The sequence below is a fragment of the Topomyia yanbarensis genome, unplaced genomic scaffold, assembly GCF_030247195.1.
Source record: "Topomyia yanbarensis strain Yona2022 unplaced genomic scaffold, ASM3024719v1 HiC_scaffold_40, whole genome shotgun sequence".
NCBI lineage: Eukaryota > Metazoa > Arthropoda > Insecta > Diptera > Culicidae > Topomyia > Topomyia yanbarensis.
This window is the reverse complement of record NW_026683603.1, coordinates 1-13637: the sequence shown is the minus strand read 5'-3', so window position 1 is coordinate 13637 and position 13637 is coordinate 1. Positions and strand designations below refer to the sequence as shown.

Genomic DNA, 13637 nt, shown 5'->3' with positions numbered 1-13637 from the left:
AGTTTTGCCGATTTGTAATGCTATGTTCTTTCTTGTAAATTTTATGTGCCTTTTGCTTTCTATTTTTTAAATTTTTCAGATGTTGGTTGAACCATACAGGCTGCTGGCCGCCATGAGTTCTTCTTCTTCTTTTTACTGGTACTGTTCCAGAGATTAAATTAGTTACAATTAAATAGAATTTAGTCACTGCTTCGTTGACATTTCCTTCTATACTCAATACAGTTTGCCAATTTATTCTACATAGTCTACGTTTGACTTCTTCGAAGTCAGTTTTATGGTATTCCGGCACTTCCTCATACTCCAAGTCGTTCGGGGAAGAGTTTTGATGAATAAAAATTGAATATTCGATTGCTGTGTGAAATACTTCATTTTTCCATAATGGAGTTAAAGATGCATTAACACAGAAGTCTTCAGTGCAGTTCGTGAATAAGAGGTCTAAATATGAATTTTGTTTATTTTTTACATGGTTGATTTGGTGCAGGCCAAATTCAGATATTTTGTCAAAGAAGTATTGAAGTGTTTCATTTTCGCCTACGACAGGGAGTAAGATAGATTCGTTTTCAATGTCTACGATGAAGTTGGTGTTACGTTGATTAAAGTCGCCATAAATATGCAGTTTTACTTCAGGTTCCATGTTTGACATGATAGATTCTACAGTTTGAAAAAAATAGTTCAAATGATTTTTTGTGAGCATTTTCAGGTGGAAAGTACACAGAGGAGAATATGTGCACTTCTCCTGATATTACTGCTTTTGCCCATATATGTTCAAATTCTATATGCTTAATGGTTTCTATTTCTTCTGAAGGAAAGTCTGCGTTTATGGCTATAATGACTCCTCCTCCAGACTTTTTATTACAAAGAGACAAATTACGGTCATGCCGAAATACATTAAATTGATTTCCAAAGATTTCTTCGCTTCTTACGCTTTCATCCCAGCTACTTTCTGTTCCAAGAATTATATTAAAAGAAGATGAAATTAGTTTTTGTTGGATTTCTTTCATTTTGGCTGGGCTTTTCATTCGATTAAAATTTTGGCAATAGACCAAAATTTCAGTCGAATTCTGTTGTGGATGCGAAGAAGTTTTTGGAATATTTAAATTACTTACAGTTATATTTTCTTCCTCTATAGAGGGCGTCGTTACTTCCGAAAATTCGACGTTCCAAATTTATGCGTAGCTTCGCGGAGTTGTTGAAGGCGCCTGGTTCTTTCGCTTGATAAAAATTTTCCATAAGAGTCGAGGTCTGCTGCTGCTTCGTCTGGGTTTAGCCCATATTCCTGATAGACTTCGATGAAAATGCGCAGGAGATGGTCAGGAGTGGTCGGTAGTCCTTCGGATGCGAGCGTCATTTTGATGCTGGTCGGCGTCATTCCTTCCACGCAAGTAGATGGGTGTTGGTCCTTCATATATGCCAGGTATAGGCGTACAATGTTCATTATTTTTGGTTCGCGAAGTCTGGCCTTTAAAAAGCGACCGTCGCCATTCGTTGATTGTGACGTGAGGCGTACGATTGGAGGGTGCAAGGGGTCCAGTTCAAATTGGCTGTCTGTGTTCGAATGTTGAGATGTGGTAGCCAATGTGTTTAAACTATTTTCGCAGCTGGTAGGTGTCACTTTCATATGTTTGGGTTGAATGTTTTCGTTAGCTGAACGGTACGGGTTGATGGTGTCACCTTTTTTAAAGTTTATGAAATTTGTTTTTACTGCTGGTATTGCAAGACCTGCAATCGGATGTTCGGTGGTTGTGGGAGGAACGGAAAATTGTTTTTTCGCCGTGGCAAGTAGTAATTTGTCTGTCGTCTTACCACTGTCGTTATGATGATTATTGTTAGCGCGATCGTTGTCACGTTGACTTGACTGCTTACGACGTTTTCGGTTGCGCCTTGCCTTATCAGCAGCTTTCTCCTGAAGTCGTCGAATGCGTTGTTTGGCGTCGTATTTTGTCCAATCCTGCTTCCATTGCCATTTATCGCCCAAAAATCGCCAGCCTGGAGACGTATGATCTATTTTCTGTTGGATTACTGTTGCGTGTGATTTTTCCGCTAATTCTTCAGCCAGGGATTTTGATTGATTCATGCCATTTTCTGGTATTGTCATGTTGGAGATTGCAATGGAAATAGCTTTCACTTCTTCCTTCAATTCCTCCAATAGGTTGGAATTGACGAGAGGGTACGGCTCAGAACATTTAGTGGAAATCAGTTCGTTCTCGAGGTGTGATAGCCGTTCGTCAATTTTATGATTCATATTGTCCGATATTGTTTTGGTCGATTTGCTGATGGTGTCGATCGAATTTTGCAACAAATTGTCACAAGAATGAAAATGCTGACCTAGTTTACTGCATATGTTTTCGTTTTTTTTATGGACGACTTGCATTGACTGCTTTACGTCGTTAAGTAATTGTTCGATGCTACCGAACAATTCAAGACTGTGGCTCTTTAGGTCAGCTGTGGTTCGATGTTGTGTGTCCGTATGCGACTTCATCATTTTTAGCAGCTGATCTTGTAGATAGATCATTTTGCGTGTGTCGACCTCTGTCCTAATAATGTGCTGGCAGTCCGCACACACAGGCACCATAAATGCCCGGATAAAATTTTCCTGATTACGCTGCACACCTACACAGGCAGCATGGTACGATCTGCTGCAAAATTCACACTTCCAGAGGAAGCGGTCGTCGTTTATGTTGCAAGTTTTTACACCGCACTGCATTATTTTACTATTACTTGAAGTTCAATAGCACTGTAACTTACGAGGCACGCGCGCGATGTTTGTTTACGTAGGTAAAAAAAATACTAATTAATAAATTACTTGCGGAGCGCTTGAAGAGGCGTCCGCACTCGTTGACGGTTCGAGCGAAAAAAAATTCAGAAGATTCAGAAGACGGCTCTACCTACTCTGTTGGCCGGTCCGCCACGGAATATAATCGCCCAGACCCAGTGCTGACAATGCTCAGTTTAGTCCATCAATTAAAAAAACTATCTGCAGGTGGTTTGCATTTCCCCCACGTATGAGCTGGAAATTCAGAAGGGGGAAGTAGCTGCCAAAATACCAAAGTTTTGTCCGGAAATCAAACTTCCTTACGCAGTTCGCGAGGAGATCGTCAAAGGGGCGAAGCTGACTAATCATATCATCATCGGAACACCCGGCAAGCTAATGGACTGGGGTATAAAGTTCAGGACGTACGACCTAGAAGTTTTCCCTTTTTGTACTGGACGAGGCGGGTGTTTTGGTCGCTGTTCTTCTTGGCCACGTACGAGCGCGAGGTGATGGAGTTCGCCGAGTACATCGTACCCAATCCGATCGTTATTCGGATGGCGCGGGAGCAAGAATCACTCGATAACATCAAACAGTACTACGTCAAGTGCCGCAACCAGGACGAGAAATTGTGTGATTACCGTCGGACAAGCGATCATTTTCTGTCATATGATGTATAGGACAGTTGTAAACTTATTTTCGAAACTGTTAATCGATCGAAACAGGTACGCAAAACGGCCGGTTGGTTGACCGGCAGGATGTCCCAAGATGGTCACTCGGTAGCGGTACTGTCCGGTGATCTAACGGTGGAACAACATTGGACGCTTTGGATCGATTCCGAAATGGACTAGAGAGGTACAGATTATAACGAACGTTTTGTCCAGGGGTAAGTTCCGCCACTTGATTCTTGTTGCAACACTAGGATACAGAGAGATTCTTTCGCATTAGGTATCGACGTCGAACAGGTTACCATTGTCGTCAACTTCGACCTGCCGATGGATCAGCAGGGACGAGCCGATTGCGAAACGTATCTACATCGAATTAGACGTACCGGTAGATTCGGTAAGTGTGACTCATTCTTGTTATCCTATAGATTGTATTTCATTCCGCTTCTTTAACAGAACGGAATCACCATCATCCTAGTGGACAGTGATCGAAGCATGATGATTTGCAGATCAATCGAAAAACATTCCCGGAAAAAGATTCAGTAGCTAGTCGCGGAGATCTCGGACGAAATTGAAAAGATCGGATCGTAAAGTGTTTTCGACCAGCTACTGGTGAACGGCGTAGGAGCTTTTTTGGGTCATACTTGTTTCGATTCTGAATTTATAATTTTATTTAGCTCTACCCAGTTCTATCCCAACAATTGAAAAGGGCCTAACTGCAAAATGTAGCAAATTGAATTTTCATGTTTTCCATTAACAAATATCTACCCGAGCATGTACACAACGCATCAGTTGATTATGAAGAATTTTGGCAGCGATTTTACAACAATTTTTTAAAAGGGCCTAATTGATTTTTATGACCAAACTGATTAAGAAAGGACCTAACTGATTGGAAAGTGCCTAACTAGCAATACAGTCTTTTCTATAATTTACAGACAGGGCCAATCTGATTTTATGATGTGACCCCACTGACATCAAATTTGAATTCAGTTAATTCGTCTAACTTTCGGACACATATGCGTATTACGGCAGTATACAAGTAGTAGCAATATGCGCAATCAAAAGAAAAAAATTAGTATCAATTTTCCAAATAGGATTATAATGAATCTGACCTTTGACAATTTTCTCAATGTTTACGTTTTGCAGATTAGCCCTTTTTAAATGTTTGATAGAGTTGGTTTCCTTACGTTCTATGCTACTTACGACTTAATAATTTTTTTGCCTGAATTTATTCAATAATTTATTCATTAATTTAATTATTTATTGGTGTATTAATTTCTCTATGCATTTATTTATTATTCATTTATATTTTATAAGTGTAGATGTAGTCTCACAATCCTTTCTGATTATTTAGGTTAAATTTCCCTTAACCCATTATGACTCAGCGAATGAAATTTCATACGCAAAAACAACACATTTCTGGATCATAAAATGAAGGCGTGTCCGGGCTTCTGGTCTTCTGTGAACGTTAATAAATACTCTTTTATTTATAGTGTATATGCTCAATAATCTTTTTTTTTCTATTAAATTCGATTGTGTTTTCGAATGTCAAAGGCCAAATTTCAAACCAAAATATGAACAACACATATTATTAAATTTCTTGTTTCGGATTGAGAACGAATGGCCATGAGAAATTGTAACCCGTCAGGGTAACAATTTAGCGCTGGGTGGAAATATACCTATTTGTGCGTACTCTCTCCGTAGAGTGTATTGTTATTGCAACATAACTCACCGCTGCTCATTATGCTCGTTCATGTTTTTGATGTAAATTTCGTTTAAATAATAGTCCATGAACGTTGTTATTAGTCCAGATAGGTGTAGTAATTTTTGTTGTGTATTTGTAAATAAATAGCATAGGGTTTAGTTAGGTTACCGCTCTCCTTTCGCTGCAAAAGTGGTCTGACTATGCTGTGCTATAGCGATGACAGCTATGCGGCGGTGCGTTTTTTTGGTGCTTGTTTTGGTCGAGTGCGGAAGGCGGCCATCGTGAAAAGGCAGAAAGTGACGAACCACGAAGTTAAACAGACTTTCGTGAACAAGTTTTTTCGGGACAGTTTCCCGCCACGTTTAACCAGTGAGGTGAAGTGCGCGCGTGCGACAGATAAAAAAACCTGTCGAAAAGTGCCGGCTCGTGGTTCGGGCACAGTAGTAAGTGTGGTGCTGGATCGCCGTCGGGGGAAGCTAATTACCAAGGAGCTTTCGCTTCCCCGGCTAACCGCAAAGGATCCAGACGCACCAATCCGCCCTCGCTGGGAAGGATAAGCCGAACGAGCCTTGCTCTCCTTCCCAGCTAATAGCCAAGGAGGGCGAAGCAGGGTGGACAACGGCTCCCCCTGGGAAGAACACTGCGGTGTCTTCCGGGATTCTTTGCGGGGAGCAAAGAATCCGGTGATTCGTCACCACCGTCGCTAGGGAGGTTCCGACAAAGGAGCAAAGCTCACCTCCCTAGCTAATTGTTAAGGACCGCTGCCGGAGCAGCCAACGTAAACAAGGAGAACTCGGCCGTTGCTGTCCTGGCCGGTCGGGAAAAACCTCCGCCTTCCCGCCATCGCCAGCAGCAGTGCATCTACAATCGACCAGCAGTGAAGGGAGAGTTGGTGGAAATAAACACGGTAAAATTAAATTTATTTATTTGTGTTCTATTAGTTTGTAGTGTTACAAAAATCCGAAATTCCGGTAGAAGCACCTAGGCCGCCCTGAAAGGAAGGGTCCGCCGGGCAATTAAGAACCCGAGTAGTGGGCAAACCCCAACTTACATTTGGCGCACAGCGCAAAACACACTGAAAAAAAAATATTTTCCTATTTTGGAAAATATTTTTTTCTTCCGGAGTGTGGGGTGCTTCTACTAAATAGAGGATTTTCGTAGAACAGTGGTGAGGTTTCTTCCGCAATATTGTTCCGCGGTCGTATTGTTTATTTATTTACATTTTTGGTATTGTTTTTTGATTTTTGCATTTTCGACGAGTAGTTTGAAGGTTGTTGTTATTATTCGGTTGCGGTGGCCAATCGCCTTGAATTCTCAATCCGGTTTGAGACATTTTTGGAACAGCTTGATTTCCTGAAATTTTAAGGGAATCGTTAGTGGGCGAAAAATCGAAAATAATACCGTGTCAGTACTTACATGCTTTGTGTCTTGGTGATTTCTTCCAATATAGCGCAAGTTATGATGGCGTTGGAGAAATTCAACCAAGCGTGCGCGTCGATCATTTGCATTTCGATGAGCTGGATTTTGAGTTGCTATCTCGAAGCATTTTTATCTCTCCTGATTCGGATCTTTCGGGTGTCCAGCGGCAGCGGCGTCTTCGGGGAATTTTGTCGCATGAGCGGTCGTCTCGGAGGGAATTAGTACGCACTTTCCGGGGTGACGTGGGTGAAGAAAAGGAGATCTGCCTTGGTAAATTATTAACAATCAAGGAAGATCTCCAGTACCGGTGCCCAAACAAGGAGATTTACCGAACACGGTTGCTTCATTTGGGGTCTAGGCTCCAGGTTATCCGAAATTATGCGGCAGGGGAGGTCAACCAGGAAATTTCGGGGTTGCTGGAGGAAGTTCTAGCAGTTTACGCCAGTCATTTTAACGACGAACAGGCAGCACTTCCTCCCGACAACCAAGAAGGGGAGGATGGAGAAATTTTGGGAGATTTGCTGAGTACAGACGTACCTGCAATTCCACAGGGATCCAATCCTTCCGATATGGATGGATCTCTTTCTAAACAGCTCGTAGGAGACGATCTGTTGCGTGTCTTGTGCGAGATGAGGGACGAGATTCGACAATTGCGACAGCAATCCCACGATAATAGAGCCCTAGCGTCTCAGGGGTCTGATGCTTTTTCAAAAGCTACTGAAACGCTAATGGGTGGAATTGCTTCACTGACAACCATTTCGTCAGTTTTAAGAAAGACGGTTCAAGAAGTTGTCTCACTTCGTGAATCCGTCAGTGAACTTCGGGCACTAGTACATCAGAAGGAAAGTGCTCCCGAGATGGATCTGCAGACCGATCTGGAAGATTTGCGTTTGATGGACGTACCCGATTCATTTGATGAACCAGAGATTCCTCGCCCAACACTGGCGCCCAGTCCCGATCAATTTGTGTTGAAGCGAGGATTCTCGGGTCAACAAAATATATGTCCATCACTTCCAATCGAGAAACCGAAACAGAATACCGGATTCACAGCCCCGTACCAAACTCAGAACCAGCCTCACGTTCCTGAATGGACCGGACAGCGGACGGGACCATCCTATCCGAACTTTTCAATATCTACCAACGCGGGAGACGGATCGATGGCAGCCCCAAGAAATTACTCGCGTAACCCGCAACGCGTCGCTGATTGGAAAATTCGGAAGTATGCTGGAACTGATGAAGGAACGGGACTAAATGAATTCTTGGACACCGTAGCGAGTTACGCTGCGTGTGAGCAAATGTGCGAAGACGAACTTTTCAATTCTGCGATGCATTTGTTCACTGGCAATGCTTTGACCTGGTATCAGGCTATGCGTGCGCAAAACCGGTTGTTTAACTGGAACCATCTTGTTTGCGAGCTCAAGGTAAATTTTGTTCATCCTGAACTTGATGCTACGCTCAAAATGAAGGCTCTCCAGCGCCGGCAGATGCGTAACGAATCTTTCCAGGAATACTTCCTGGAAATGGAAAAAATATTTCGTGCTATGACGGTTCCAATGGCACCGAGCGAAAAATTCGACGTGCTCAAGCGGAACCTAAAAGCCGATTATAAACAAATGTTAATTCTAAGGCCAGTGAACACGCTCTCAGAATTGATGAGTCTTGGTAAATCGATCGACGCCTCCAAGACGCCGATTTATCAGAAAGTTTTCGGTTCTTCTCGGGAAGTTGCTGCTTATTCTGATAATCCACCACAAAACAAAGAAAAACAAAATAATCAAAACCAAAAGGGAGGTGGACAGAATAACGGCAACGCAAAATCCAAAACGTTTTGGAACAAGAATGCCAAACCGGCAGGTCTTGATTCAAACAAGCCTCCTGACAACCAGAAAAAGAAACAGCAAGAGAATCAGGACGGAAAGAATCTCGAGGGAAACAATCAAAAACCAATCGAACCACCGCAGAAACCTATAATGTGTCTGGAGTATTTGGTGGAAAAGCATCGTCCTCCCGTGCTCGGCGTCTGCTACAATTGTGGAGACAAAGGACATGAATTTGAGGAATGCCGGAAACCAAATCGGGTCTTCTGCATCGTGTGTGGTTTTAAAGGTTTTGATGTTTCTCGTTGCCCTTACTGCCTAAAAACAGGATCAGAACCAACTGAAGTCGCAGTTGGCAGTAAAGCAGCGCTCCAAAGAACAACTAACAATCCATCCCCAGATTTACGACAGTTTTCGACCGGCTTGTGATGAGGACTATGATAATTCGTTGTCTGTCGAAACCATCGTCCTTGACGACCCGTTCGACAACCGTCCATTTGCAATTGTCGCAGTGTACGGCAAATCCTTCAAAGCCTTGCTCGACAGTGGTAGTAACGCCACGATTATGACTAAAAAGCTATACCAAAAGTTTTCAAAAAGTCCCTTGAAAAGTTTGGAACGACCATTCGAACTACATTCTGCAAATGGTCAAACCTTACCAATCATTGGACAAGCGTATCTCCCGTATACTTTTCAAAATTTGACAAAGGTCCTATGCACTCTTGTAGTAGAGCATCTGACCGTCAACTCCATTCTAGGTATGGACTTTTGGCGCGCCTTTGGGATTTCTCCTGAGATACAAAACTGTGCTCTGTTGAACTCAGGTCAGGAATCAGAAGACGATGAAGAAGATGAAGTACCGCGTGAGTCGATACTCACTTCGGAACAGTTAGTGCGCGTAGAAGAAGTAAAGAAGTGTTTCCAGGCAGTAGAGCCCGGAAAGCTAAGCCCAACCTCATTCACAGAGCACAGGATTGTCATCAAAGATGAATTCCAAGGTGCGGCACCCGTTTGCCGATATCCTTATCATATGAGCCCAAAGAAACTGTCTAAGGTCTGGGAAGAAGTTGACCGATGGCGGTCTATGGGAATTATCGAGGAGTCTGATTCGGATTGGTCGCTTAATATTGTGGCGGTCACGAAACCAGACGACTCAATCCGCCTTTGTCTAGACGCTAGGCCTCTCAATGAGCGTACTGTACGGGATGCATACCCTCTGCCCCACCCTGGGCGAATATTGGGCGGCTTACCCAAGGCGAAGTACCTGTCTACCATAGACTTGAAGGAGGCCTTTCTCCAGGTACCCCTGGCTAAGGATAGTCGCAAATATACCGCTTTCAGTGTTCCCGGCAGGGGTATGTTCCAATTTACCCGTCTACCATTTGGTCTCGTCAACAGCCCCGCTACTCTGGCGCGACTGATGGACCAGGTTCTAGGACGAGGTAAATGGGAACCTTACGTTTTCGTCTACCTAGATGACATCATCGTGGTAAGCGAAACGTTCGAGCATCACATACAGTTGCTCAAAGCAGTAGCCGATTGTCTAGCAAGAGCCAACCTAACCATCAATTTGGAAAAATCCCGTTTTGGAGTCCCCGAACTAAAGTTTCTTGGTTATTTGTTGAATCGGGACGGACTCAAGGTCAATCCTGACAAAATTCAGCCGATTCTCGACTACGAGAGACCGGTTACCGTGACGAAACTTCGTCGTTTCCTCGGGATGTGCGGTTATTACCGCCGTTTCATTGATCGGTTCAGTGAGGTCACTGCTCCCTTGACCGATCTGCTCAAAACGAAAACCAAGAGCTTAGTTTGGAACTCCGAGGGAGAACTCGCGTTCCTTAAAATTAAGGAATTTCTAGGCACTCTTCCAGTTTTAGTCCCACCAGACTTCTCCAAAGAATTCATTCTTCAGACAGACGCTAGTGACGTAGCAGTCGCTGCTGTTCTGGTGCAGGAGTATCCCGAGGGTGAGAAAGTAGTTGCTTACTTTTCGCACAAACTGACTACTCCCCAAAGGAACTATCATGCAACTGAAAAGGAAGGTCTGGCGGTGATTAATGGCGAACTTTCGAGGTTACTTGGAAGGTTATCATTTTCGACTGGTCACTGATTCGTCAGCGATTACATGGATACTGAAGACTAAATGGAAAACCAGTTCACGTTTGAGTCGTTGGAGTTTAGAATTGCAACTCTACGACATGTCTATTGAGCACCGGAAAGGCAAGGACAATGTCGTTCCAGATGCGTTATCCCGGGCCGTAGCAGCCGTTTCCGCTTTGTCCACCTCAGACTGGTACTGTTCCATGAAGTCCAAAGTTATCCAAAATCCTGACGACTATGCCGACTTCAAAGTAGAAAATGATCAACTTTTCAAGTATGTAAACTCGAAAGTTGTTCCGTGCGACTCGCGGTTCAGTTGGAAACTCGTCCCAGCACCCGAGTTCCGTCAAGATTTGATTCAACGTACCCACGAAAGTTTGCTTCACGTGGGATACGATAAAACGATCCACGAAGTGCAGTTACGATATTACTGGCCTCGTATGGGATCTGAAGTACGAAAGTTTATTCGAGAATGTGGGACGTGCAAGGAAATCAAAGCTCCTTTCGTCCCAGTCCAGCCCGAAATGGGTAAGTCGCGTGCGACTAATGCACCATGGCGAATGGTTTCTGTGGACTATATTGGTCCTCTTCCAAAAAGCAAACGTGGCAATCAACACTTGCTTGTCGTCCTCGACGTCTTCAGTAAGTACGTCATGTTAACCCCCGTTCGCAAAATCGCTAGTACGTCACTCTGTACGATACTGCGCGAACAGTGGTTCAATCGCCATGGCAGCCCGGAAATTCTGCTAAGCGACAATGCCTCCACTTTCACCTCGAAGGAGTTCAGTCAATTCATAAAAGAAACCAACGTCAAACATTGGCTGAACTCCCGCTATCATTCGCAGGCTAACCCAGTGGAGCGAACAAATCGCTCGATAAACACCGCAATCCGGGCATATGCTCGAACCGAGCAGCGCAACTGGGATGTCCACATCAGTGATGTGGAGCGCATCCTAAATACTACCGTTCATTCCTCCACTGGGTTTAGTCCTCATTTCATTATACACGGGTGTGAAATGGCATCTGCCGATGACTTCAGCAGGATTTCCGGTGAGGGTGACCTAGAAACAAGACACCAACAGATAGACAAAATCCGGGAGATTGTGCTCAAAAATTTGGCAAAGGCAAGCGAGGGCATTCGACATCAGTACAACTTGCGTCATCGAAAGTTCTCCAAACCTTTTGAAACGGGACAAATGGTATACCGTCGAAACATGAAGTTATCGAATGCACTCGAGTCTTACAATGCTAAAATTGGACCACAATACTTACCGGCAAAAATTGTCTCAAAAAAAGGTGTATCCTCCTACGAGCTGGAAGATTTAGCAGGTAAAAATCTCGGAGTTTGGCCAGCAAATCTCCTTAAACCAGAATAAAACCAGAATGCTTTTATATGGATTACTCACTTGGGAGTTTTTCAAAAGCTGCCGTCAGTTCCCGACGGCAACACCACGGACTTTGGTCCGAATAAAACCAAAATAAGTTTCTCCGTCTTCTCTATCTTCATTCTAGAAGACCGAAACTGCCGTATGAAAGGTTTTTAAAACACACTTTCTATACCTTTTTCGGCGCGCCGCTCGAGCAGCGGCGTAATCAAATTATCGCACGAAATATATGCTCCGGCCCCGGTGACGACTACGGTATGGTGGAATACTCTACTAAAACCACTAATCTTATACCGTGCCGTTCTCCCGGGCACCGGACGCATCTAAATACACTACCTGCCGTGTTCGGCAAAGAGAAGCAAAATTCTTTTGCGCCCCACTCACGCAGTGAGGTAATCAAATTATCTCACTTAATGTATGGTCGGGGACCCGTCTTGGCCACGGAAGGATAGAATTATCCACTTCAATAAACACACCGTGGTCCCCGGCCGCATCAAATACATCACTTTCCGCCGTGTCCGGCAAAACAAATTTATTCAAAACCCCTTTCACTAGGGGGACACCAGCACCTACGGGTGCAGAAAATGTAAAAAAATTTCCTTGTTGGGAGCACAAAATCACTATTCCCTTTTCCAATAGGGACACAAACATTAGCACGGCTAATTCCCGACCGAAATAATAATCGAAATCGCGCGGAAACAAAAAAAATCGCGAATAAAAACAATGTGCGACGCCGATTTCGCGTATTGTTTTGATGATGATTCATTCATCCATTCAGGTGGATGATATCATCATTTTTGACACTTTCCTTGATGTTCGCACCAATGCTCTGCATCATACAGGTGTAGCCGGATTCGGATCAGGATGGTATGGGTGTTAGGGGGAGATGTGGGTTAAAAAGCGCCTTGCGTCTTCGATTTCGAATCAAATAATAAAATTTTATTTCGCATAATTTTGGGTTTGTGGTTAAACCTGGGGTGGTTCGTTTGATTCCAGCGGGAATCATTTTGATCTGTTTAAATTATGCGAAAGACATTCTTTGGTCCCTCTCAAACGTTTCTTTTGCCATGTACGAAGCGTTTTGAGGCGAAAAGGGACGAATATACAAACATTTTGTCCGGAATGTCTGTGAGTGGGAGAAACGATGACGTGTTAAGCGGTATGGTATGTGTGAATGTTTGAGTGCAGAATCATATTGAAGGAATGAATGCATGTGTGAATGATAAGATAAAATTGTTTTGGGGTTAATTCGAAGTGCTTATCGGAATGTGAATGATCGAGTAGGCCAGTGATTGAGGATGAATGAATGGGATAATTGTATGAATGTTTTTGGATAGAAACCCCAACACAAGCGTGTAGTACTGGTACCGTAAGAACACGAGGCATTTCTGGACAGTCGAGAAAAAAAAAACGAACAAAATAATGCCGACAACCGTTCCCCTGCAAGTTGGAAGATTGAAAATTGTCAATGTCACTTGCAGAATTTTAGGAATATCGAGTTGTTACACCGATCTTGTTTTCGGATTGGATTTAGGGTTCAACCCATAACCGAGTAATGACGATGGCTGACAACCTCTCGCTTCGCGTATGCTGTCAGTATTATCGGACCAAACACAGGCAAACTTTTCACCAATGAGGACATCCGGTCGATTATTTTTTTTTGATGAATTTTGATAAATTGCGGAAGAAATAATTAGGTGTAGTTAGTTTTTCTTTGTTTATTTATTTATTTATTCATTGCGTATTATTATTGTATCGGTGTTAGGTTAGAAAAAAATTGTTGCCAATTTTTTT

The 13637-nt window shown here is 43.4% G+C and overlaps 1 protein-coding gene and 1 long non-coding RNA gene across 2 annotated transcripts; both read left to right on the top strand.

Moving 5' to 3' along the window:
- The first annotated feature begins 2623 nt into the window (after positions 1-2623).
- Positions 2624-3600, top strand: LOC131695526 (DEAD-box helicase Dbp80-like). Its single transcript, XM_058984053.1, has 4 exons — positions 2624-2680; positions 2981-3165; positions 3213-3423; positions 3475-3600. Exons 1-4 carry the CDS (start codon positions 2624-2626, stop codon positions 3598-3600), a joined length of 579 nt encoding a protein of 192 aa, XP_058840036.1.
- Positions 3601-3611: 11 nt separating this feature from the next.
- Positions 3612-3894, top strand: LOC131695525 (uncharacterized). The gene is made up of 3 exons (XR_009306661.1): positions 3612-3635; positions 3698-3811; positions 3871-3894. It is a non-coding gene; the product is annotated as an uncharacterized LOC131695525 (long non-coding RNA).
- Positions 3895-13637: the final 9743 nt, after the last annotated feature.

Bases quoted from the DNA above. Each gene is read 5' to 3' on its own strand.
- LOC131695526 (XM_058984053.1), top strand. From the start codon at position 2,624: ATGGTACGATCTGCTGCAAAATTCACACTTCCAGAGGAAGCGGTCGTC. The intron at 3,166-3,212 runs GTTCAGGACGTA...GTACTGGACGAG, and splicing joins CTAATGGACTGGGGTATAAA to GCGGGTGTTTTGGTCGCTGT. The intron at 3,424-3,474 runs GTATAGGACAGT...CGATCGAAACAG, and splicing joins ATCATTTTCTGTCATATGAT to GTACGCAAAACGGCCGGTTG.